Source organism: Corythoichthys intestinalis, chromosome 8, assembly GCF_030265065.1.
Source record: "Corythoichthys intestinalis isolate RoL2023-P3 chromosome 8, ASM3026506v1, whole genome shotgun sequence".
NCBI lineage: Eukaryota > Metazoa > Chordata > Actinopteri > Syngnathiformes > Syngnathidae > Corythoichthys > Corythoichthys intestinalis.
This window is the reverse complement of record NC_080402.1, coordinates 27,560,416-27,583,441: the sequence shown is the minus strand read 5'-3', so window position 1 is coordinate 27,583,441 and position 23,026 is coordinate 27,560,416. Positions and strand designations below refer to the sequence as shown.

General features: G+C 39.8%; 1 protein-coding gene across 7 annotated transcripts in view; it reads right to left on the bottom strand.

Moving 5' to 3' along the window:
* Positions 1 to 269: 269 nt before the first annotated feature.
* clockb (clock circadian regulator b) overlaps positions 270 to 23,026 on the bottom strand; it is a 35,677-nt gene continuing 12,920 nt past the window's right edge. For 6 of the 7 annotated variants that reach the window (XM_057842467.1, XM_057842466.1, XM_057842469.1 and 3 more), the window contains exons 8-24: positions 21,695 to 21,784; positions 21,362 to 21,482; positions 21,017 to 21,130; positions 20,779 to 20,897; positions 20,595 to 20,677; positions 20,333 to 20,439; positions 20,096 to 20,243; positions 19,903 to 19,978; positions 19,389 to 19,527; positions 19,048 to 19,145; positions 18,727 to 18,930; positions 18,352 to 18,510; positions 16,836 to 17,015; positions 10,669 to 10,862; positions 10,451 to 10,580; positions 10,203 to 10,343; positions 271 to 5,550 (exon numbers count right to left, since the gene is read on the bottom strand). In XM_057842467.1, coding sequence (XP_057698450.1) covers positions 5,248 to 5,550; positions 10,203 to 10,343; positions 10,451 to 10,580; positions 10,669 to 10,862; positions 16,836 to 17,015; positions 18,352 to 18,510; positions 18,727 to 18,930; positions 19,048 to 19,145; positions 19,389 to 19,527; positions 19,903 to 19,978; positions 20,096 to 20,243; positions 20,333 to 20,439; positions 20,595 to 20,677; positions 20,779 to 20,897; positions 21,017 to 21,130; positions 21,362 to 21,482; positions 21,695 to 21,784 — 2,406 coding nt within the window. In that variant the 3' untranslated portion in view covers positions 271 to 5,247. Of the gene's footprint in view, positions 5,551 to 10,202; positions 10,344 to 10,450; positions 10,581 to 10,668; positions 10,863 to 16,835; positions 17,016 to 18,351; positions 18,511 to 18,726; positions 18,931 to 19,047; positions 19,146 to 19,388; positions 19,528 to 19,902; positions 19,979 to 20,095; positions 20,244 to 20,332; positions 20,440 to 20,594; positions 20,678 to 20,778; positions 20,898 to 21,016; positions 21,131 to 21,361; positions 21,483 to 21,694; positions 21,785 to 23,026 lie in introns of all 7 variants that reach the window. The other variant, XM_057842472.1, reaches the window with a different exon arrangement.

Sequence of the window (23,026 nt, the reverse complement as noted above, 5' to 3'; positions counted from 1 at the left end):
GATGTGGTGGAACGGGAGATTCGCATCATGGATGTGCAGCCGGCAAATCTGCACCGTGTGTTGCCATCATGTCAATATGGACCAAACTCTCTAAGGAATGCTTCCAGCACCTTGTTGAATCTATGCCACGAAGAATTGAGGCAGTTCTGAAGGCAAAAGGAGGTCCAACCCGTTACTAGCATGGTGTACCTAATAAAGTGGCCGGTGAGTGAGTTGTTCTATCAAACACAACGCTTCTTTTGGCCTAAAATACAGCAGTTTATTTTAAAGAGGGGTGCAAGAGCAGAAACTGCTTTGTCAGCCTTGTCTGTGTTTTCCGCCATATACATATTTTAGGAAAGACAGTCATTCACATTGTCGTATATGATATTCGCAGCTGTTTATTTTGAAATTGACCAAGATGAGAGAGTAACAATAACATTTTTGTTTCAAAATATCATTATTACATTTGACTTTGGGGTAGATAAAAGGAGCACAGGGATATACATACAGGGTACATACAGTACAGGAAAGCATAGCACCGTTTTACTGAATACGGTTGTCTTTTGTGTACAGTATTACACTACCTTTTAAACCAATTTGTGTTGTGGGTAAGTTATCTGTGAGAACGGACGCCCGCTGTCTTGTCCATCATTTCATATATCATACACCTCAATTTAATTGGGGGATTTTTTTTTTTAGTAGTAGCATTCAGGGCTTCTTTTATAATGTTGAACCTGTCCATTGTTATATCTAGATTTTTTTTTTTTAAAGAAACATGTCTTTGTCTCACCATGTTTTCCTTATCATGAACAAAAACATCCATTAGTCTCTTTTAAAAATAAGAAAAACACCTATCGACCTACTGTACATTCTTTGGGCTGGCTTATCAGTGACACACTCAAGAAAGGAACAGATCAGCATCACGCTTCACAGTGATACCACACACAAAATAATCTACAGTAAACTACAGGGTGGGTTTTCAAACTTGCATTCCGAATTAGCTCTTAGATCTTTTGTATTACTGTGATACAGGTGTTGAGTTGTCAGTCATTTTTCTACAACTCATCAAGGTGGTGGATGGGGGCAGGGAATTAATCTGCTGCATTGCCTAAAAACATCCATTCTTTTTCCACTCACACATCTATTTCCATATGAAAATAATATGGTTTGACAGTGACACGTTTAGCATGCTTACACAAACACACACATTCACTCTTTAGCAAACAAACGCACACGCGGTCACACTTATTCAAGTTGAGCAGTCCCACACACGGGCTACCAGAACACTGAGCCCAACCGGCGAGGAAAGTTTCTTGAATATTACAATTTTTTTATACTGCAACGCAAGAACTGATTGGCTATCGCCAGGGGTAACCGATATTGATTCCCCTGAGAATTACAAGAACAACTCAGGAAACGGAGACATTATATACACCATGCATGCACACGCATACAAGCGCACACACACACAAAAAAACAAACACTCAAGAATGAAGAGTGGAATCTCGAAAGTTAAATACCCTCAACAGAGTTCATACTTTCTAGAAAAATATCCCATGAACGATGTCTGACATCAACTACGATTGCGATACTTCACAGCTCAATGAGCAACGTTTTTTTTTTTTTTTTTATGTAACCAGCAAAAACTTTAATTATATGATAGAAAATATTATGACGCATACATTTCACACAAAGCATGACATCAAATGAACAGTATGACAATGGCAATAGACGCTTGCCAACAATCTGTTTCATGCTTTTGGGTTCAAATTCAAAGCAAAATGTTACTGTAAAACCTTACTTTAGGTTACCGCGATTTTCGGACTATAAGGCTCACCTGACAAATTTGACAAGAAAAAAACGTTTGTTCATAGATAAGCTGCACTGGACTATAAACCGCAGCTGTCCTCACTGTATTATGGGATATTTACACCATAAGTTATTAACCGGTAACACTTTATGCAACAGCGGCATCATAAGACTGTCATAAGACCAAATGAACCACCATGAAACTGAAACAATTGGCCGCAAAGCTTCATTGCTTCAAAAAACCTCATTTGGCCATCGCTATTCCCTTGGGGAGACAGTCAACATGCTTCCTTGCATGCTTTGCGGTGCTAAAGATGTAAATAACAATCAAATTCATGTTTTATGCGAATTAGTTCATCAGTTACTGTTCCAGTTGTTTCATTAATTGCTTGTTATGGTATTTAGTAACATTTTATTTGACAGTTGTGCCATCAGACTGTCATAAGACAATCATAATTATGACATGACACTGTCATGAGCATTAATGAATGCTTATAACAGATGTCATTTCGTGTCATCCAGCCAATTATATCACTTTTCAATGGACGTAAAAGATCCGAGACTGACATAAATGGAGTAACATAATTTGACGGATGACACTTAATGACATCTGTCATAAGCATTCAGTAATGCCAATGTTAGTGTCATGTCATAATTATGACAGTCTTATGACGCTGCTGTCAGATAAAGCGTTACCTATAAACCCAAATAAATCAACAAATAATCCACACTGGTCTATAAACCGCAGGATTCAAAATTTGGGAAAAAAGTAGCGGCTTATAGCCCGAAAATTACTGTAATTACACAGTGGTTAACTAGGAGTTTCTTCAGATTTGAAAGGTGTAGTGCTGCGACGATTAATCGATTAACTCGAGTATTCGATTAGAAAAAAATATTGCTTCGAGTATTAATTTAATTAAAGTGGCGTTGTAATGGTTTGTTTTGAAAGTGTTTGCATTTAGTTTTATTGATTAGGGGGGATACACTGCCCTCTGGTCTGCCTTATTTTACATGGCTGAATCCAACTGCTCCCTGTTAAGACCAACGTAACATAAGTGAGCAAATGTTTTTTTAATGCATTCATAATTTATAGATATATTTTGCCGTTTTTGTGGGAATATGTGTCTGAACCATTTGTTATGAGCATTGTAAAAAAAAAAAAAAAAAAAAAAAGTTAGCATTTTATAGCATTTCAGCTAGCGGACTTTTGCTATGTAAGTTAGCCAGTTCTTTTGTTGTACATAGATCCTCTTTTTTTTTTTTTTTTTTTTTTTTTTTTTTTTTTTTTTTTAAATACCGTTTGAGGCTCAGCTCAGGTATTTTAATTTTTCATGTTCCTTATCCGATTAATCGATAATTCGAACTAAACAGTTCATCAATTAATAGACTACTAAAATAATCGATAGTTGCAGCCTGAGAAAACTGCCTGTCGTTAAGTTTTTATGGAGTTTTATGGAGTCAGCAAATGCCTTTTTGGTTGACATTACTTGTAATAACAAAAACAGATTTGAAAGTAGAACATGTAAGACCAATTCAACTTCGAAGGTTCCACTTAGACACATCCCAAAAAACATTCACACATATCACTCCTTCGCCAAAGGTTTTAACCCCTCCTTGAAACCGAGGCTTTTTCGTTTGATATGGCTTACAGGTGTAGTGAGGAGGCCCTAAGGGACCTGGTCCTGGTTTTACTGCTGTTTGAGAACTGAGGAACTATTGTAGTGAACTGCATGATTTGTATATTCTGAGGCCCAACGAGGAGGGGAAGGGTTAAACTGTGGAGCATGAAGCAAGGAGACGCGTCTGTAATGAGGTTTACAGGTCCAAATTGCAACTTCTGATATTTTTCTGTTAAAAAAATAAAAGTGGGTTGTATCGTCATCATCATACCCCTTGTGAATTTTCTCCCCACTCTAGCCTCTGGTCCTTACAGCACAATTTAACCCTTCCTGGTCTGGTTCCAGACTGAGGCAGAAGCAAAACTTTCCACATTCCTGAGAGTACAAGTACCATCCGGCAACTTACTAAGTCAGTTACTGAAAGACACACACACGTGCACATGCACAAACAAACCCTCTCACACACAGACACACAAGAATTCTCACACCAAGTGTCACGCCACAGTTGACAAGCAACATGGTCTCAGGGACAGTGATTTACTGTACACAACCACATCAAGTGCTGAAGTTTCATGAGGATATACTGTTTGTTACGTATAGGGCTCTCTGACTGTTAAAAAATAATCCCTTCTACATATATATATATACATACACACGCGCATGAGCATTGTTAGGGTTTAGCTTTTGTTGGAAAATATAGATTTGTGTATGTATGCCTTTGCTGTTGGTAATTAAAACAAACGGGACTATTTAATTGGCACTTGGAATCACTAAACCTCTTGTACGCATAAAACAATTCAGTTGGACTGTAATCAATTTTTTTGTCAAAGAGTTTAAAATACATTAATGTGTCAATAGCCTGTTTTACAGAGTTCCTGTGAAATACCAGATCAGAGCCGTAACAGGAGGGCGGTATTTGCCTTCTGCTGTATGCGCTTTCACAAAGCGACTGACTGGGCATCCCACGTTTTGATCACGAGATGCATGACAGCATCAGCGCCTAGAGTGACAAAGTGCAACGCAACCAGGAATTGCGTAATCCACATACGCACCGGTGGCGCCCCGTCTGTTATGGCACTGATAGCACTTCCCCAGGTGGAAAACGTGCGGGTTCGACTTTGTCCTTCTCCCTGCCATTTCGTGCCTGTGCACTTTATATAGAAACGCAACAAGGAAAAAAGTGTCTTTAGCAGGCAGTGTAAAAGGACTAATGTCACAGTGCTTTAAAACACTTGCATTGAAAAAAAACAAAAAACAAACCTCACTTCACCTTCTATACCCCAAACAGACTAGTATAAGCTAATTGTGGGCTTAAGTGAGAAAGTGTGAGGGGCAGGTTCATTTGAGGGGTTTTGTCATCACGCCAGGAAACACTTTGAACAAAGTAAAAATTTTCAAAAGCGACTAATAAAAGCTTACACAGTTATTCTTTCCATGCAATCATATAAAATACTACATTTCTGTTTCCTGTTAGGCTATATTGGATATTTACACTTTTCTTAATATCATACAGGAAATTTATACAAGGTTAGTCCAGTTTGACACAAAAGTCTTCTGTTACCGTGGCGATGAGGTGTTTTTGTCATACTCCACAGACACATGAGCGCCTTTCCATCCAAGAGAAAACGGGGAGCTGGCCGGAGGTTCATTCGTCCAGCTGTTCCTGGTGATCCTCTCCGCTGAGATCCTCGTGGAGTCGCATATTTCCTCATTTCTGTGATCGCACCTTTTCGGCCCGAAAGGTTAGCCAGCCAAACAAATCAAACAAATGTATGCGGCAGGCCCTTGGACTTTCCTCTTTTCTTTCCCAAATAAGTGCTGTGCTGCTCTCCAGACCTTACTGCGGTTGGCTGCTGACACTGTCCGTCCTGTGTGACGACGGCGCTTTCTGCTGCTTCTGGGGCTGAGGTTTGAGTTGCTGCTGATGCCTCTGGTGGTGGGATTGTTGCTGCTGCTGTTGCTGTTGTTGCTGCTGCTGTTGTTGTTGTGGTTGCCTTTGCTGTGATTGTTGTTGTTGTTGTTGTGGATGCTGCTGCTGTTGTTGATGAGATGTCTGAGTAAAAGTACCCTGCTGCTGAAGTGGAAAAGCTGCCTGCAGAATGAGCTGGGTTGATTGATTACTATGGAGAAGGCGAGTGCCCTAAAAGAAAAAAAACATACGGGTACGAATATTAAAGCAACATTTGTGTGTTGCAGTAAATTTCTACTCTAAATTTAGGTATCACTAGGTAGGGGAGTGACAATATTAGGGCTGCAGCTATCGAATATTTTAGTAATCGAGTAATCGACTGAAAATTCTATCGATTAATCGAGTAATCGGATAAAACAAATATATTTTTAGGTGAAAGCAATTATAAATATACATGAGAAAACAAGACATTTCATCTAATCTTGAACCATTTTCAGTCAATCAATGTCTTTATTTTCGATGTATATTGTTGAAAACAGCCAACAATTGCATCTCAGATGTAACTACAATAAAAAAAGACATTCACTGCTTTCACTCAAAAAACCTTTAGATCTTATTAAAAAATATATATATACAGTATATACCTGAAAATGCTGTTACGCTTGATAACACACATCACTTAAAAGTTAGGATTTTTTCCCATGTGTTTCAATTGAATTTCTATTTGTGTCAAGCTATTTTTAAGTTCTAGTTAAGTTTTAATTTAGTCTAAACTGTAAGTCCTGATAGGATTTTGAGTTTTTGCAGTGTTCAAAATAAATGTATGATACAGGTTGTATTGGAGCACATTAGGGACCAGTGCTACTTGGTGTTTTATCCAGCAATGACTACTGAGCTAAAATTGATAGTTAGCATTATTGAGTTTTTATTTTACACCCTCATCACTCCACAACGCTATGTATGTAAGACACGTTAGCCACGCATCGAAAGTGGTCATAATTAATAGAAACCTTGCCCTCCGCAGGGCTAACGTTACTTGAGCTAGTGACAGTAACGTTAATCTTATTTATTAGCGCTCTTTATTAGCGCTTAGCACTCTACTGCTTTAAGATGGCGGCTGTTTACTAACGCTGCCCAGACGCGGCCGAGTCTGTCATTGGTGATCTAGTTCAACATACATGTGATCTCTATGAGACTCATCAGACGCTACCTGCTACCAACGTACCATCGTGCGGGCTAGTATTTAGCAACGTTGGCGTTGTTTGTATCGGCCAACGGCTGCAGTAAGTTTTTTTTTTTTTTTTTTTTTGCTTCTTCCTCCACGCACGTGACATCAGCGCGTTGTCCCGCATTAAAAGTAGTCCGAGCAAAATGTGATGCTTAGAGCTGTCAAAATAAACAATTACTCGAGGTGAATAAAATTACTCGGATCAGTTTTTAAACTCGAGTTACTCGAGTTGCTCGAGTATTCGTTTCAGCTCTAGACAATATATCAATATGCTGATATATCGTCATAATTTGTACCCCGATAGGTAATCGATATCTCCTGCCAAGGTTATTGATATTCTCTTGTATTGTTTTAAAAAGATATCACTGTTTAATAAAGAAACCGGCAGGTTGAGAGCAAAATTTTTCATTCGACCAAAAATTTGTGTGTGTTAACTTACCAGCTGCCATTGACTACGCTGGACATGTGGCGCTGTCAATGGGACTCCAGCAGGTCTAACGCTAACTCAAAATAGTTTGTTTTGATTTAATACTTGCCTCGTGGAATATTTTAGATTAATTTCCTGGCCCGAGTATCGAAAATTGTTTCATCACCATATTGTGAGATAGTTGTTATCGTGAGCCTTAATAGTGAGTAGACAAATGTAAATTGAAAAAAAATGTAGGTACATGTCTCAAAAAATTAAATTGCCATTTAAAAGTTGTTAATTCATTACCGTAGTTTGTTCTGAAAATGAAACTCATCATAAAGGAAAATCCTTTTCAGAAGGCATACACATTCCTAATATTACAAAAAATATTTATTCTACAGTTAATTAAAAAAAAAAAAAACGACCAGGAGAATAGGTTGTCACTCCAACTTCTATGTTAGCACTAGTAATTAAAAGTGACACTGTATTTAAAATTATATAATTATATTTTTCACCTTGTGCATACTGGCTCTATATACCGTATTAGCCCGAATATAAGACGGTCCTGATTATAAGACGACCCCCTTTTTTTCAAGACTCAAGTTTGAAAAAAAGACTTTGTGAAAACCAAAATATTTTTTTACACAGAAAATAATTACAGTACATCCGAAACAAATGATTATAACAATATATTTGAGAGAAAAAGCATGTTATTTTGCCTCATTCAAATCTTAATATCTGAACATTTAAATATGTCAACTTAAGTGCAATCACATTCGTAAATGAATGGCTTCTTGCTTTTGAAATGTAAACCAATCTATTGTGATAAAACAACAAAATTGCAATAACTGCATTAACCATCAGAGTGAAGTCTAATGCCCCTTTCCCACTGAAACTAGTGGGTCAACGCGCGTTTTTTCTAAGCCGATGCAACCCACTAGCATTTGGCATTTGGCACCTTTGCCATTGACAAAAAAAAAAAAGCCGTGTCTTTTTTTCCCCCACCCGTCTAACCCCCCACCCCTCCTCCACGGTGCGTAAGGTTACGTGACGTCACCACGCTAAGATGCGCGTCGACAAGTGCGACCGAATTCATTCAGTTCAAGGAAGTAAACAATGCACAGCAACATGGAAGCCTCCTTTCCGTTTGTGTTTTCTGTTTTCATGCTTTTTACTGCCCTCAAAATGGTCAAAATGCAGCAAAGGATCAACACTCTGCTTATGCTGAGGCAACGTAGGCGACGTGATTTTGGTTTGAAATTGAAAGGAGATCTGACGCATCACGTAAGATTAGGGGTGTTGACTGTTGACCCTGGGTTTTTCTTTCACACTGCATGACGATCAGAGCCGAGGTGATTTGAACGCGGGTAGCTTGGCGGGTTCATTGACACTGGTCGAGGCGGGTCGCGGCACCTTTCTCACTGCCACCAAAAGCAGATTGTTAGTGGGTTGACATGGGTTTTTTGGCCAGTGGGAAAGGGGTATAACTGCAACTATAGTCTTGAAACAAATCTGAATAAGGAAAAACATTGCAATAAAATAATGCAAACTGGTTAAACTTGAGAGTAGCTGAGATCTGTCATGCATGACAAAACATCGCTTCAATGATATCTGGCGCCATCTCATCTCGTAACGACCCCCTCTTTTTCAGTCTAATTTCAATACAAAAAACACCGTCTTATATTCGGGGCAATACAGTAATATGAGTTCTACTCGTCTCAAATTGAACAACTGATATAAAGTACAAATTCAGATTTATTCAACTGCATCTGCTTTTATCTGTCGGTAGGTTTCCATTCACCTATTTCAATTCGCATTATCAAAAACATTGAAAAGAAAAATGAAAACACCAGAAATTGGAGTGAAAAAGGCTGGTCACTTTCTAAAACACAAAGAGCAATCAAAAAACAAACTAAATAAATACTGTTGTGGTTCACAGTATTAGCCCTGCCCTTAATAACAAACGAAAGTTTGGTACATCTAGCGGACGGTCCTTTTAAATGTCCGTGCGTGTCACGTGATTAAATGTTCGTGCGTGTTACGTGAACGTCCTGTCACGTTTGAAAAAGCAAATACTGCGATCGCTCAAAACGACAAGTAGTAAGCCTTGACCCTGTGTACAGCCAACAGGTAAAGCGCTCTGTTTCCTTATATTGTGAGTTGAGGTTGTCCGCTTTAACTTTTATGGTTGCAATTCTTTGTGCTTTACGATGTCACGGTTTACAGATGACACTACTTTGCTTACGCTTCTGAACTGTCATTCTAACCATATAGCAATCATTTGCAATGTCATCAAAATGCCAAATTCACATGTGGGTAAATCAGTGCTAATTGGGAATTGCGTTAGTTTGTTTGTGGATGTACCGCTTGCTTTGATCGAAGCGTTTGTTTGATTATATGTAAGCCGTAAGAACGGGTTTTAAATCAGCTGGCGAGTGACTTCCTGGTACCGCGAGCATTATGGGAGTTGTAGTTTGCGTACAGCAAACTGCATAGTGGTTGTACAACTTCGCAATGGGTTTTTAAATTGATTGGAATGTGCGCGGTGTTTATGATACTATTGACACCTAAATATAAAATTCATGAATTCAGATTTTATAACAATTTACATTGGTACATTGATGCTGGTTATGTGTTGGTGATAGTGTTGTTTTATTAATTTGTTAATAATTTATGGGTCATTCATGTTCCTCTCATTGAAAACATTCTTAAATGAATTTGTGTAGTTTGTTTGGTAGTACATTTTATGTGTTGTTTGATACCAAAATTCATTCATTCATTCATTTTCCATGCCGCTTTTTCCTCGCGAGGGTCGCGGAGGTGCTGGAGCCTATCCCAGCTGACTACGGGCAGTAGGCAGGGGACACCCTGAACTGGTTGCCAGCCAATCGCAGGGCACAAGGAGACATACAACCATTCATGCACACACTCACAGTATTTAATAAGTAGTAGGATTACTGGTTTAGTATGCATCTAACCATTATGTGGAGAAACTGAAACTGCATATTTAACATTGTTTAGGTTATTAACTACTCCCACGACTGCCACTACAGCTGATTCCGCCTGATATTTTTAAATGCAAAGAGCAAAAATAAAAGGAAAAAGTGGAAAAGTGTACTGAGTAATTCCCACTACACCGTGGTCAACCCCTTTCCGTGGGGAAAACGGAACAAATACACTTTTAAAAACCCACGTTCCTAGAGAATGCCATACAAATCATGCGTATTTGCTGCCATCTAAGGGTACCTGTAGGAATTGCTGCTGCTGTTGTTGCTGCGGCCCTTGTTGGCTGCTCTGCGCCACGACAGTAGATGGGTTGGAGCTCTCAGTCTGACCCTGGGGAGGTTGCGCTGGTTGAAGAGTCAGCGTTTGGGTTTGTCCTCCCTGCTGAAGATACGCAGAAGTTATAACAAGACAATACAGACAGCTACGACAAACTTATAAGCGCAATATCATTGATCAATATTCAAAACACATGGAAACTTTGTCCTTACCTGTTGCCCACCAAAAGGGTTGTATGCAGTGACCACCTGGCCCATAAACATGGAAGTGGGCACCATGACAGCACCGCATGCCATTGGAGCTGTCACAAGTTTGGTCACCAGCTGCTGCCCTGCTGGAAAACTGGAAGGAGGACACCATAGTCAGAACACTTTCAGTCCATTACACATCTACTAGTACTATAACATTTGAATGTAATTGACTAACGCACCGAATCTGACGGTCCTGCGTGAAAGTAGCCACAGTGGTCCCTTGCGGCGTGTTGTTCTGCGGCAAACTGGTGCTGATCTGTAGCACGTTGTGCTGGCCTGGCTGGGAGATCATCATGGTGTTGTACAGTTGAGTTGGAACAGAGTTCTGGGCCTGTGGCTGAGCCTGGGGGGCCTGCTGAGACTGCCGTTGAGTCTGAAAATGGGCATAAGTCAAAAGGGAAACAATTCAGAGCTATTCCGGAACAACTTTCGAAATGTCACATTTTTCTTCTAACAATGAGATGCACACAGTCACCAAATTATATGTGACAGAACAACCCAACAAAATGAGAAAATAACTTACAGCTGCATAATTTGCATGGTTTTATGCAAGACCAGAGACTGCACTGAATTTAAGTCAAAGCAAAGTTCTTCTATATTGGGATCATGTACACATAGTGTATGATTTGTCTCATTTTTTCAGCTCAAACTCATGCTCCATGCACAAACTATACACCAAATGGAGTGTGGCGGACACGGCCTACCATCGGTCCTCAGCTATTCCCTATCTTCTGGATCGAATCAATTGAATAAACTAAGTACTAAATTATGAACTAGTCTACTGGATCTAATCAACATAACAAACACATCGATCGACTATGAACTATTGGGAAAATGAACAATCAGAGGGGATAGTTATTTTAAAAAAAAAAAAAAAAAACTTGTGATCATTACGAAATCTGAATGTCAAAAATTGATATTTGATATTTTCTGCGTCCTTTATGGTATACAGGGGACGGGTTTCAATAAGCTTCGGCTTCTCCCGTCAGCCCTTTTCTTTTCGGGTTGAATTAATTGTAAACACATATAAATGCTGTATGTTTGTTTGGATTTGTCATGCCTGAAGGGAGAAAAAAAAAATAAATGAAATGAAAAAAATAGAGGTATGAAAACAAACAAAGAGACTTAAAGTGCATGTGACACGAAAAGGCATGTTTATTTGATAATACACGCGGTACTTTATGCTCCTGAATGATATGGACCGCTTGGATGTGTGTGGAAGCGATCGCTATATTTATTTAGTTTTTTTAATCCCGCGCCATGAAAATGAGTGACTTCCGGCAACAGTCTCGAGTTGAGAAAGAGGGTGCTGTGACGTGTACGGTACAAGGAGTCCTCTTCACTATGCAGCCCTACTGTTGTATAAGAAGAACTAAGGATTCAGCTGATTTTGCGGATTAATACATTTATTTTTCGCATCACGCCAGCCAAACGGCTGCAGAAAAATCTGCAGTATTAGGGAGAGGCGTGTGCGCCTTTTTGGAGTTTCAAAAGGTTCCCATTCACCGTGGATATTGGCCAAAACAAGCCCTACTACTGTGGGACCATAGGACTTATGAGGAAGTGAGTAAACATCTTGTTTTGTATTATGTCAAATACTGGGATCATTTTAATACGGAGGTGGCTTGCATTTTGTGGCTGACATGCTCCTTGTCGCACATACCCCCGCCGGGCGAGTACCATACTCGGCTTTTGCACTCTTGGTGTGCCCGATGTTCTGTCAAATTTTCCACCCGATCAGAAATTGCAACTTTGTGTTAAAAATAGCCGCGAATACAGCGATTACAAAGTAAACACTACAAAATTTCTTCAAATAAAGGACTACTTACGTTTGATCATTGATAGGCATGTAAAAAGCTCTCCTCATGCACATTAGCGGCACGTTAGCTGCACAACAACTGCAGCCGCCCTCCTCCGGGGAACGAACTGTAAATTGCTCTCCGCCGGGCGGTTTGCAGATCAGCAAAGATAATCGACAACCCAGTCGTCATGTCAAAAGTTCCGGGCTAGTTATGTGTGATTTTCCGCTTCGAAGACTTTTAAACATCACTCGGTTCGGGTTAGCATGTCGGCTAGCTGTCACGCCTCTTGGTTTGTTTACATTCTCCGAAGCCGGGGAAGGGAAATGACTTCAATTCCGATTTAGGTGTCATAAAACATCGTTCGGAAGGTGCGACAGTAAAGGTGAGGTCGACAGTTTTGACCATTATGGAGTAATTTTGCCATGTCGTCCTGAGTAAGTGCATTTTTATTATTTCATATTCCATTTAGCACAAGACTGTTATTTGTCATGACCATGCCATTTATTTAGCAATTGGGGAAAAATACTTGGATAAAAATAATATCCTGTAAAAAGAAGTAGAAAGACAGAAACAATGACATTTTGCAGCTCTCTTCGTCGCGTTTTCCCCGTTGTGAATAATTCCCCCTCGACGGGCTGACTGGTCCTTCTCAAGCCATTTATTTAGCTATTGGGGAAAAATACTTGGATAAAAAGAATATCCTGTAAAAATATTGGAGTAGAGAGACTGAAACAATGACATTTTGCGGCTCTCTTCGTCGCGTTTTCCTCGTTCTGAATAATTTCCCCTCAATGGGCTGAATAGTAAACCCGATGAGCCCATTCTCCTGCTGACGTCATCCATCTGTTGGGGACGCTAGAGCCCTATAATGGTAGGCGTGGCTAACCGGCAGATTAAAAGACTAATTTCTCATCATCTGCGCTTTGCTACATTGTTGTATATAGTCGAATCGTCTCAAAATATGATTCTAATTCACATGATAATGCTATTTAAGACTTTTTTTCTCATGTCGTATGCTCTTTAAGTGTTTCTGAAACTTTTATAAAAGCGCTGTCCCAGTATAGTCATGTTATCAGGAGTCATGGAAGGTCACTTGATTTTTGGCACAACGGTATTAGCTTGAAAAAATCCATTTTGATACAAACACACTGTTGGTATTTATTTGTAAATGCAACTATCACCATCTTGGAACAATTATTACTTATTATATGCTGATTTGTGACTGGGATTTGAACCCCTGCCCTCAGTGCGAAAGTGCATGAGAAAAAGGGTCAGCCGCCTCAGTCATTTCAAATTTCATGTCGAACAGGAACTTTTAATTTATGAGACCACTCCATTTTAAAAAGGTGTCATAACCATCACATTACAGTAGACGCCTACTATGGACGCAGTCGGACATCCTGGCATTAATGACGTCACCAGCCACAACAAAGCGTCGCCTTATTGAAATAGGGGCAAAAGACGAGTCACAAGCAGTTGCTCTGTCGTGCATTGTAATACAAACGCGTTGAACTGTCGTCTTATTTGCGGTCTTTTTTCTGTCGGAATGACTAAAAGTTGCTGTGTTGCGGGTTGTCACACAAGGAAGAGTTCGGAGCCGCATTTGAAGTTCTTCATTGTTCCTCGTGAGAAGAAAAGGAGAAACAAATGACTGAAAGTAATTAATCGAGGAACAGTAAAAGAAGACGGTTCCGTGGACTATTCTCGCCTGTGGGAACCTAAATCCAAGCACATTTACTTTTGCAGCAGACATTTTATTACTGATGAGTAAACTTCAATAGATTTTTTTTTTTTGCCCCAACTAGCTGCTAAGATTCAATAGACTAGGCAGTGGTTATTATTACCGTAACCGGCAACTCGCAAAGCGTTATTTTTCTTTTGCCGTGAACTGCTCTGATTAGTCAATCGGTATATTATTGGCCTGGTGAGAATTGGTTATTTTGCCGTGAAGTGTTCACGGCTAAATAACGCTTGGAGGCGAATTACCGGTTACGGCAGAAATAATCACTCCGTATAGACTACCAGTTTTCTTAGTTCCACACAGTACATATTCCACGTAATTGATAAAAGTCAACTAACTGGGTGACTTTATGAGGTAGTTGTAGATGTTTCCGAACTCCACTGCAGGCCATCCGTTTGGATTGTTCACCCAGCTATCAGCTGCGACTTTGTATGGGCAGATTTGCAAGCCAATACACGATAATTTTAAATTGTATCGCCTCCTCGCGTCTGTCGGCAGTGACTCGTGATAATAGTGAGCCATGTTTAAGACGTTTTTATGAAAAAAAGACGCAAAACACAACTGAAATATATGAATTTCAGACGTTTGACTACGGAATGTTTAGCTGTGCGTGCCCCCTTCGCTAAATGGCGACACGTTGCTAAGCGAGGTGACGTCATCGTGACATCACGCCGACTTCCTCTATACGCGGTGAAGAGGGACTGTCAATAGCAACAACATACAAATCAATCATTTTGGAATTGTATAGAAAACGTTTTTTCAAACTAAACAAACTAACCAAGGTTTTATGATAGTGACAGTTTAATCTTAATTTATTCTAGAGCTAAAATGATTATTCAAATAATCTGAGTAACTCGATTTTAAAAATTGATCGGGGAATTTTCTCCGCCTTGAAGAATCGTTCAATTTTGCCAGCTCTAAGCATGATATTTTGCCCGGACTACTTTTAATGCGGCACAATGCGCTGATGTCACATGCGTACAGGAAGAAGGGAGAGGCGGCGGATATATTTGATTTCTACCACGCATGAATATAGAGGTAACGACGACGAAGCTGACGAAAGCGAAGAGAAATGCAACAAGAAAAAGCAGAAAATGTCAAAAGTGTGGTAGCAATTCAAACTGGTAACCAAGGTGAACACTATTTCATGTATTCACGGTTAGACAGCGATTACATAACACTACCCCCCGCCCGGCTCCGACAACCCGCGGCCCCACCAACGCTTCTGGATCCTGCAACCGATGAACGCCTCAGAAACCTGGCAAGGCGCCATCGTGTGACCCGCCCGCCTAGCCCCCGCTCCACCGAAGGCACCCCGTTAATCCAAGAGCGGAGGAGCGATACTCGGGACAAGGTAAAATTAAGTTACCATAGCACTAAAAAATAGGATTAACGTAACTGTACCTTGCTATCATAACATTAGCCCTGCAGAGGGCTAAGTTTCTATTAATTATGACTACTGTCGATGCGTGGGTAACGTATCTTTCATACAGGCTTTATTTAATCTGTAAAAAGAGCGCTGCAGAGTGATGAGGGTGTAAAATAAAAACAATAAAGCTGAGTGTCAATTTTAGCTTGGTAGTCATTGATGGAAGCTTGGTAGCCATTGATGGATAACATGCCAAGTAGTACTGGTGTGTGATGTGCTCCAATACAGCATCATACATTTATTTTGAATACCGCAAAAACTCAAAATCCTATCAAACTTCTACTTGGAAATTCAATTGAAACACATGGGAAAAACATGTTTTTTTCAAGCGTAATGACATTTTTTGGTAAGAAATAAAGATTTTTTTTTTTTTTTTTTAATAACATCTTAAGTTTTTTGAGTGAAAGCAATGAATTTGTCGTTTTATTTCTAGTCACGCAATTGTTTGCCGTTTTCAACAATGTATATCTAAAATAAAGACGTCTAATAATGGTTCATGTATCGTTTTCTCATGTATATAATTGCTCTTTACCTTAAAACTTTTTTTTATCCAATTACTCGATTAATCGATGGAATTTTCAGAAGAATAACCGATTACTAAAATATTTGATAACTGCAGCCCTAATTTATTCTGTTTGTATGAAATAATTAATTTAAATGGGGCAAAAATATTTTGAATTTTTAACTCCAAAGTCAACAATGTCATGAAACATGGAATCACTTGCCACGTTTACATGGAGCCAAATATTCCAATTACAATCGGAATATTTTTTCAAACCAAATAAATGTGTTCAATATAAACACCTCATTCGGAATGAACAGGCCCAAACCGAATGGAATTTCATTCCGATTCACAGGGGTGGAATATTCCTTTTCCCAAACCGATTAGAAGTAAAATTATGTAAACAGGGAAGCGGAATGGTGTCTGGTTGCATTCTTTCTGCACATGCTCCGTACTGACGTGGTGACGTCACTTGGTGACGTAAGTAACGTCACTTGCAACATGGCTTCCAAGCACACGCACAGCGCACCCACACAACTTTTTAAATGAACGGCGTATCATTCTGAAGTTTTGTTTCCACTCGAAAAGTTAAAACAGCAGCTGATCTGACGATCGATCTCCATATTTTGCAACGTGACGCTTTGTTTTGATTAATCTGCGCATGTCAGACGGCAGTTGTCAAACGTCCTTTCGGAATAAAGGCAGACACATGTAAACGCTGGATCGGAATAGATGAAGTGACATGTAAACAGCTGATGTGAAATTTCCATTCGGAATGATTTGAATCGGTATGAATAAAAGTCAGCATGTAAAAGTGGCTAATGGCGCTTTCACTTTATATTGCATTCGTATGCATATGCCTTGTGTCCCACCTGCTGCTGAAGGGTTTGCTGAGTAGGGGCCTGCTGCTGGATGGTAAGCTGTTGGGTTCCCGAATGAACAGGGTTGATTGCCGTTTGTGGGGCCTGGTTGCTAAGAGTGCTTGACTGTTGGACTGACGCTACCTGTGGGATCTGCACATTCATCGCGCCACCCTGCTGCTGCAATAACATCTGCAATAAGCAATTATTAATTCTATGTAAGCACAAAGAGAAACATGTGATGGTTTCCATGAGAACTTATACATAATGGATGATTCTGCTTCTAGGTCAGACAATGACAGTTGCAAATGCAAAAACGTTTTTCTTGCTCCGTTCCATTAAGTAATTGTATGGAAACATAGTGGGAAAATATGTTGGACAAAAATCTGTCTTGGTTTTATTTTAGGTTTTGGATATCTGATATTTGTAATGCAATAGAAACCAGAGTTTGATTGATGCCGCAGAGGCCACAACCACTGAAATCATTGTCTGAAATGTGGTGTGGCAACTGGTGGCGGTTGCAGATGAGCACGTTTTGTCACCACAGCCTCGCACTGATGCAGCTATTCTAAAACACAGCTACAGCATGTCTGTGTTGCAGATGAGCTGAAGAAAACATTCAGGTTATTTTTAGCTCTCACAAATATTGCCAGTTATGGGAAACCATTTACTGGCAGGAGACCAATTGTCATAATTTAACATGAGTTCCGGGAGTGTCTAAACAGGCCTTTATTATACTAGTACATGGCCATTGTCTGACTGTATTCCATTGTCTGACTGTATTGTATTGTGTGTGCGCACAAACATGTGAGCTGGCAGGTGAAGTCAGTTACTGCAACCTTGTGAGCATTTGGAGGATTTATACGAGACAAAAATAAGGTAAGCCGTCATTAGTCGTCTCAGTAGACTGCATCAACGTTTTCGTGTGCTGTGATCCAAAAAATAACCAAACCACTGTGTTTCACTGTATACCCTAATCATGTATAAAGTACACGACAGCTCTGGATGCAAATTAGCTCCATAATAATATTGGAATAAGTTGGACCACACAATAAGTTACCGTGAAGATCTGCAAACATTTTTTGACATCACTCTCCTCACTAGAGCAGGAGAGTGCTAGCTGTCACTAGCGAACTTGATACATGTACGCTACTCCTCTCATCCAGTCTTTTGTGTTCATTTTGCTTTTGCTGCTCGTTTTGTGAAATATCGACAGGACTGTACTTCTCAATAATATTCCGCTCGGATTCAAATTGGAAGGGCAGAACAGACGTCATGTATATGTTGTTAAAGAGTGACACTGTGGAAGTCCGACAGCGTGTCCAGAAGAACCACATGTCTTTTTATACGTGGATCCCTTTAAAATCGTCACGGGATGTCCCGCTTCCCCCTGTGCATAGAGCCAATTGAATGTATAGCTGCAATTTAGGATTATTTTAACAATCGAATGATGATGAATGATGAACTGCCAGCAGAGGAACTTTTTTTTTTAAATGTCTCAGTTAAATATTCTGTATATGGGCTTTACCTGGATACCCTGCCCTTGGACCCTCTGCAGCTGCTCTTGGATGTTTCTTAGCTCCTCCTGCTGCCGCTGAATGTTTGCCTGTATCATTCTGGTCCTTTGCTCCAGCTGCTCCTTCAGATGCTGCATAGCATTCACCTGTGCTGAGAATTCCATCACTGGCTGCAATGGAGGGGGAAAGAAACATCCATTTAATAAGAGTTTTGATAATAGCATGTACAACCCTGATTCCAATGACATAGACACATTGTCTAAGAAAAGATTAGGAAGGCTAAGAAATGCCTCCCCAAAAATATTGATTGGAACAGGTATTGTATGTACTGTATGCCTGATCGAGCAATGATTATCCATACAGTAAAAAGAGCAAATAAGCCTTACCTGAACATTTGATGACAATTGCTGCGGTTGTTGTTGTTGTTGTTGCTGTTGCTGCTGTTGTTGTTGCTGCTGCTGCTGCTGCTGCTGCTGTTGTTGTTGTTGTTGCTGTTGCTGCTGCTGTTGCACCTGCTGCTGCTGCTGTTGTTGTTGTTGAGTAATCATACTCGGAGTCACACTCTGGCCAGTAGTCTGAGAGCTCATTGACTACATATTTGGACACAAGTGTCATAAACTATATTACTGTTGTAAACAGAAATATCTAATGCTATTAGATTAGTCACGTGTTGTTAAAGTTTGACACCTCACTTTATTTGGTCTCACCTGGCTGCTTATTGATGATCGACGCTGTGATGTCACCTCCATGGTTGAAGCCAGGGACTGTCGTGGAGGTGTCGCTGTATCCATATGTAACTTGGAGGCTGTTGGTGGGTAAAGAGAATCACAAAGAAAAATGAAAGCCCATTTAATATGATTGGGGAAATTAATGCCAATTGAAAAGAATGCCATAGAATGCCAATGCCACATGACTCATATACTCTAAAACATGGGGTACACTGCCAAATCTCATGTTTTTTCTATGATGAAAACGGACACAAAGTCACTTTAATTGTAAAAGGCATTGTTTTGCTTATTTGGTTTGTAAGAACTACTCTTAATCTTACAAGTGCAAGTGTTGTCCGAAACGTGCGATGAGGACTTGCGAGAACTCCGTGAAGAGGTTGAGGGCGTTCGGCTGTGATCAAACCTTTCTAATGCCTCCTTGAGGCTAGATGTGTTCAGCTCGGAACCAGAGTCCTGGCTCTGTATCAGGGACACAAGGAGGGTAATTTGATATGGGATTGGAACTCACAAAAACATAAAGTTACTCTATTTCAATTAAGCTTCTACTGCTTCCATTTAAATCTCCTAAATCTAACATTATGTATCCAACTGTTTCTATAAAAAATTCAAAGGATGTGTATCAATGTTCATTTCATTAATACAAAGAAGTGAAGAAACAAACTGCAATTTGTATTTATAATGTATTATTCCTGAACAATATATGGTTTGTAAATTAGTCCCACTGAAATTGCATCTCCTCTCGTAATTATGTCTTGCTCTTTGTAATTTAAAGCATGTACTTCAATGATTTGCCATGAATAAAATTAGTGTGCGGAATAGAAAACATTCTTTCACCTTGTCCATAGTAACCTCAGGTTTGGACTCTTCAATGCCCAGCTCCCTTCTCTGTTCAGCCCTCACTTCTGCATAGCTACAGAAATGGTTTGTGGAGAAAGGAAACAATATTCAGACATTTTTAGTTGTCAAAGTGACTTCATTAAAGTGAATCTCATTTGAAAAGGCAAGAGGCAGTTGATTTTCTTAATACCTGACTACTGTGTGGGTGCAGACAATAAACTCAGGTCGAGAGTTCCACTGGTGGTAGGTGATATAGTAGTGCGTCTGCAGCCATATCCACTGTTGACCTTTAGTCAGGAAACGGTAGTAACAAGACTTCCCTTTACCGTACTGCATCACTGAGAAAGAAAGGCAAAGGATGTTAGATCAAATAAATTAAAAGATTTTTCATCAATGCGGTGAAAGTGAATGCACAAGTGAGCCTCACAGTGTTCGTGGCATTTAGCAAGCGTCTCCAGGTCGTCCACATGATAATAGTCGTACCCTGAAGTTCCCAGAACCTCAAATGGTAAGTAGCCTATAATTGGTGGAGCTCTGAGAAAAGGAAATGAAATGAATCAATAACAGTACAACAATGGTGCTGCAGCTACACTACCGTAATATAATGTGCATACATACAATACAGTTAATACTTTGGACTATCAGTCGAGAGAAGTAATTACATAACCTTAGAGTAGATGTTTGCTTACCTGTGATCTAGAAAGAGAAACTTCCACTCCAAACTGTGCCTCGAGGTAAATTCTTCATTAGGCTCTTCCACTGTACACATTTCCTTTGAGCATAATAAAACATAATATCTGAGCATTCTTAAATGAGCATTATTAATGCAGAATTCATGCGATTTGATTGATTGCGAAGCACGTCTCAGACTACCTTGATAAACTGAGGTTTAGTAAGCCGTACAGTAGCCACGAAGCACACTTGGTCGTCAAAAGCTGGCTGTAAAGAGCGCTGTAACACCCCCGCCAGACCATTCCGGGTCACATTAGGAACTACGAGAGAAGAGTACAGTCTGAGCATGAAAAAACATCTGAAAACAGCTGCTTCAAGCTGATTCAGACAAAACTGCTGCCGTTTCAATTTACACTAAGTAAACTAATAAGTGACATACCATTGTTCAATGACTTGAAATTTCCGATGAAGCTCACATATTCGTAGATAGGAGGTTCTTTGGGATCAATTGACCCTCGGAGCATATGACAACAGAATTCCATGTAATTCTTACCTGGAGAGAGAGAAAAATGTTTTATCATAAATTTCTCATCTTATTTAGGGTAGCAACCTTTTTCAGGATACAATGCGACTGAATTGAGGTACTCAAATGCTGTTAAAAATACTCTTCAAGTACAATTAAGTTATCATAAACAATTTATGTAAAATGATTTTTTTTTGTATACAGAAAAGGACACCAAGCAATCTACGAACATAATGAACAGAATAATTAGGTGAAACTGACTCTTTAAATAATCTGATGTGATGGTTTCTGTGTCATTGGGGTGAGTGGACAGGGCTTTGTACACTTCTGAGTGTTCACCAACTGGAAGAAAGTTTAACAAGTTCTGGTCCACCAGGTCCGCCTGCCAAGTCAAAAAAGAAAAACAGTTTGTCTTTTTGCACTGCGTACTTGAAAAGAAAAGACGAAGATTCAAGCAACATAAAAATTACAGTTCATCGGTCTGAAAATACTGATATTATTTATCGCTAGTAACTGGCCGGTAACCAAGGGAAGAATGCTCAAAATAATCATCAATGACAAGGAACAGTACGGCTGGTAACCGGGGATACTCACAGGAAGATGCTCCAGTAATGAGGTAACACTCTCTGACACATAGAGAATATTGCCGTCAGTCATTATTGCTATGAAGAAGCCATCCAGAGCCTGGTAACGTCAAGTAAAGACAAACCTATTAACCATTTGGTAAATGTGTGTTGGCATGTACAGGTCGTTGGTAAGTTGTGTCCCATCAACTTTATAAGGACTGTTAACTACTAACCAAACACGGAAAATGTTGGGACAGAATACAAATTGCGAATGGGACGGTGAATTGTGTTCACTGACAATGGTTTCTAGAAGTATTGCTGAGCCATTCATTAATTTCCTTTACAGTAGCATTCCTGTTTGTGACGCAGTTAAAGGGCCCGAATAACATGGGCATTCAGTAAGTTTTCTGGGCCTGACCCTGTTGCATAGTGATTGTTCCAGTTTCTCTAAGATGAGGACAACTTCAAACTCTCTGCAATCTTTTAAATGGGGAAACACAATTTAATACTGTTTCACTATATTTATGCTTAACATTTCTAAGAAGCTCTTTTTATACTCAGTCATGTTGCCAATGGAACTTAGTCAGGTCATGAAGTCTGGTCCTCGAGGGTGCATATCCCTAACACACTGAATCAAATGTTCAGCTCAACAGCCTGCTCTGCAGAAGCCTGATAACAATCCTGATTATTTGATTCAGGTGTGATGGAGGACAGAGACATAGAAAACAGGCTGGATAGGCGCCCTCGAGGACCAGAGTTGGAGCTGTTTTGACTGGCAACTGACTCAGGGTGTACCCAGTCTACCGCCGATAGTTAGCTCGGATAGGCTCCAGCACCCCCTCGTAAATGGTGTTATACTTGTATAGCGCTTTTCCACCTTTTAAGGCGCTCAAAGCGCTTTACACTACATCGCCATCCACTTACTGGTGACGCAGCACCAGGAGCAATGTGGGGTTCAGTATCTTGCTCAAGGATACTTAGGCGAGTTCATCAGGGCAGAGAATCAAAACCACAACCTCTGGGTTACAACTGCTCTACCACTAAGCCACGCCATCCCATCCGTGGGGATAAGCTGCTCAGAAGATGATTGAATGCATGGACGAATGAACGGTCTTTCAGCTTTTCGTTACATGTGTAATTGACTTTTCCAGCCTCTTATATGTCCTAACTTTTTTAAAGATGTGTAGACGCCATAAAAATGAAAATCCCTTAAAATTATATTTTCTCATTTTAAACATTTGATCTGTCATCTATTTTCTAGTGTATTTTGAAAAAAATATTGACACTTGTCACTTTCATACCATTGCATTCAGTACCTATTCACAATTTGAATAGCACCCAAACTTATTTGGGTAACCAG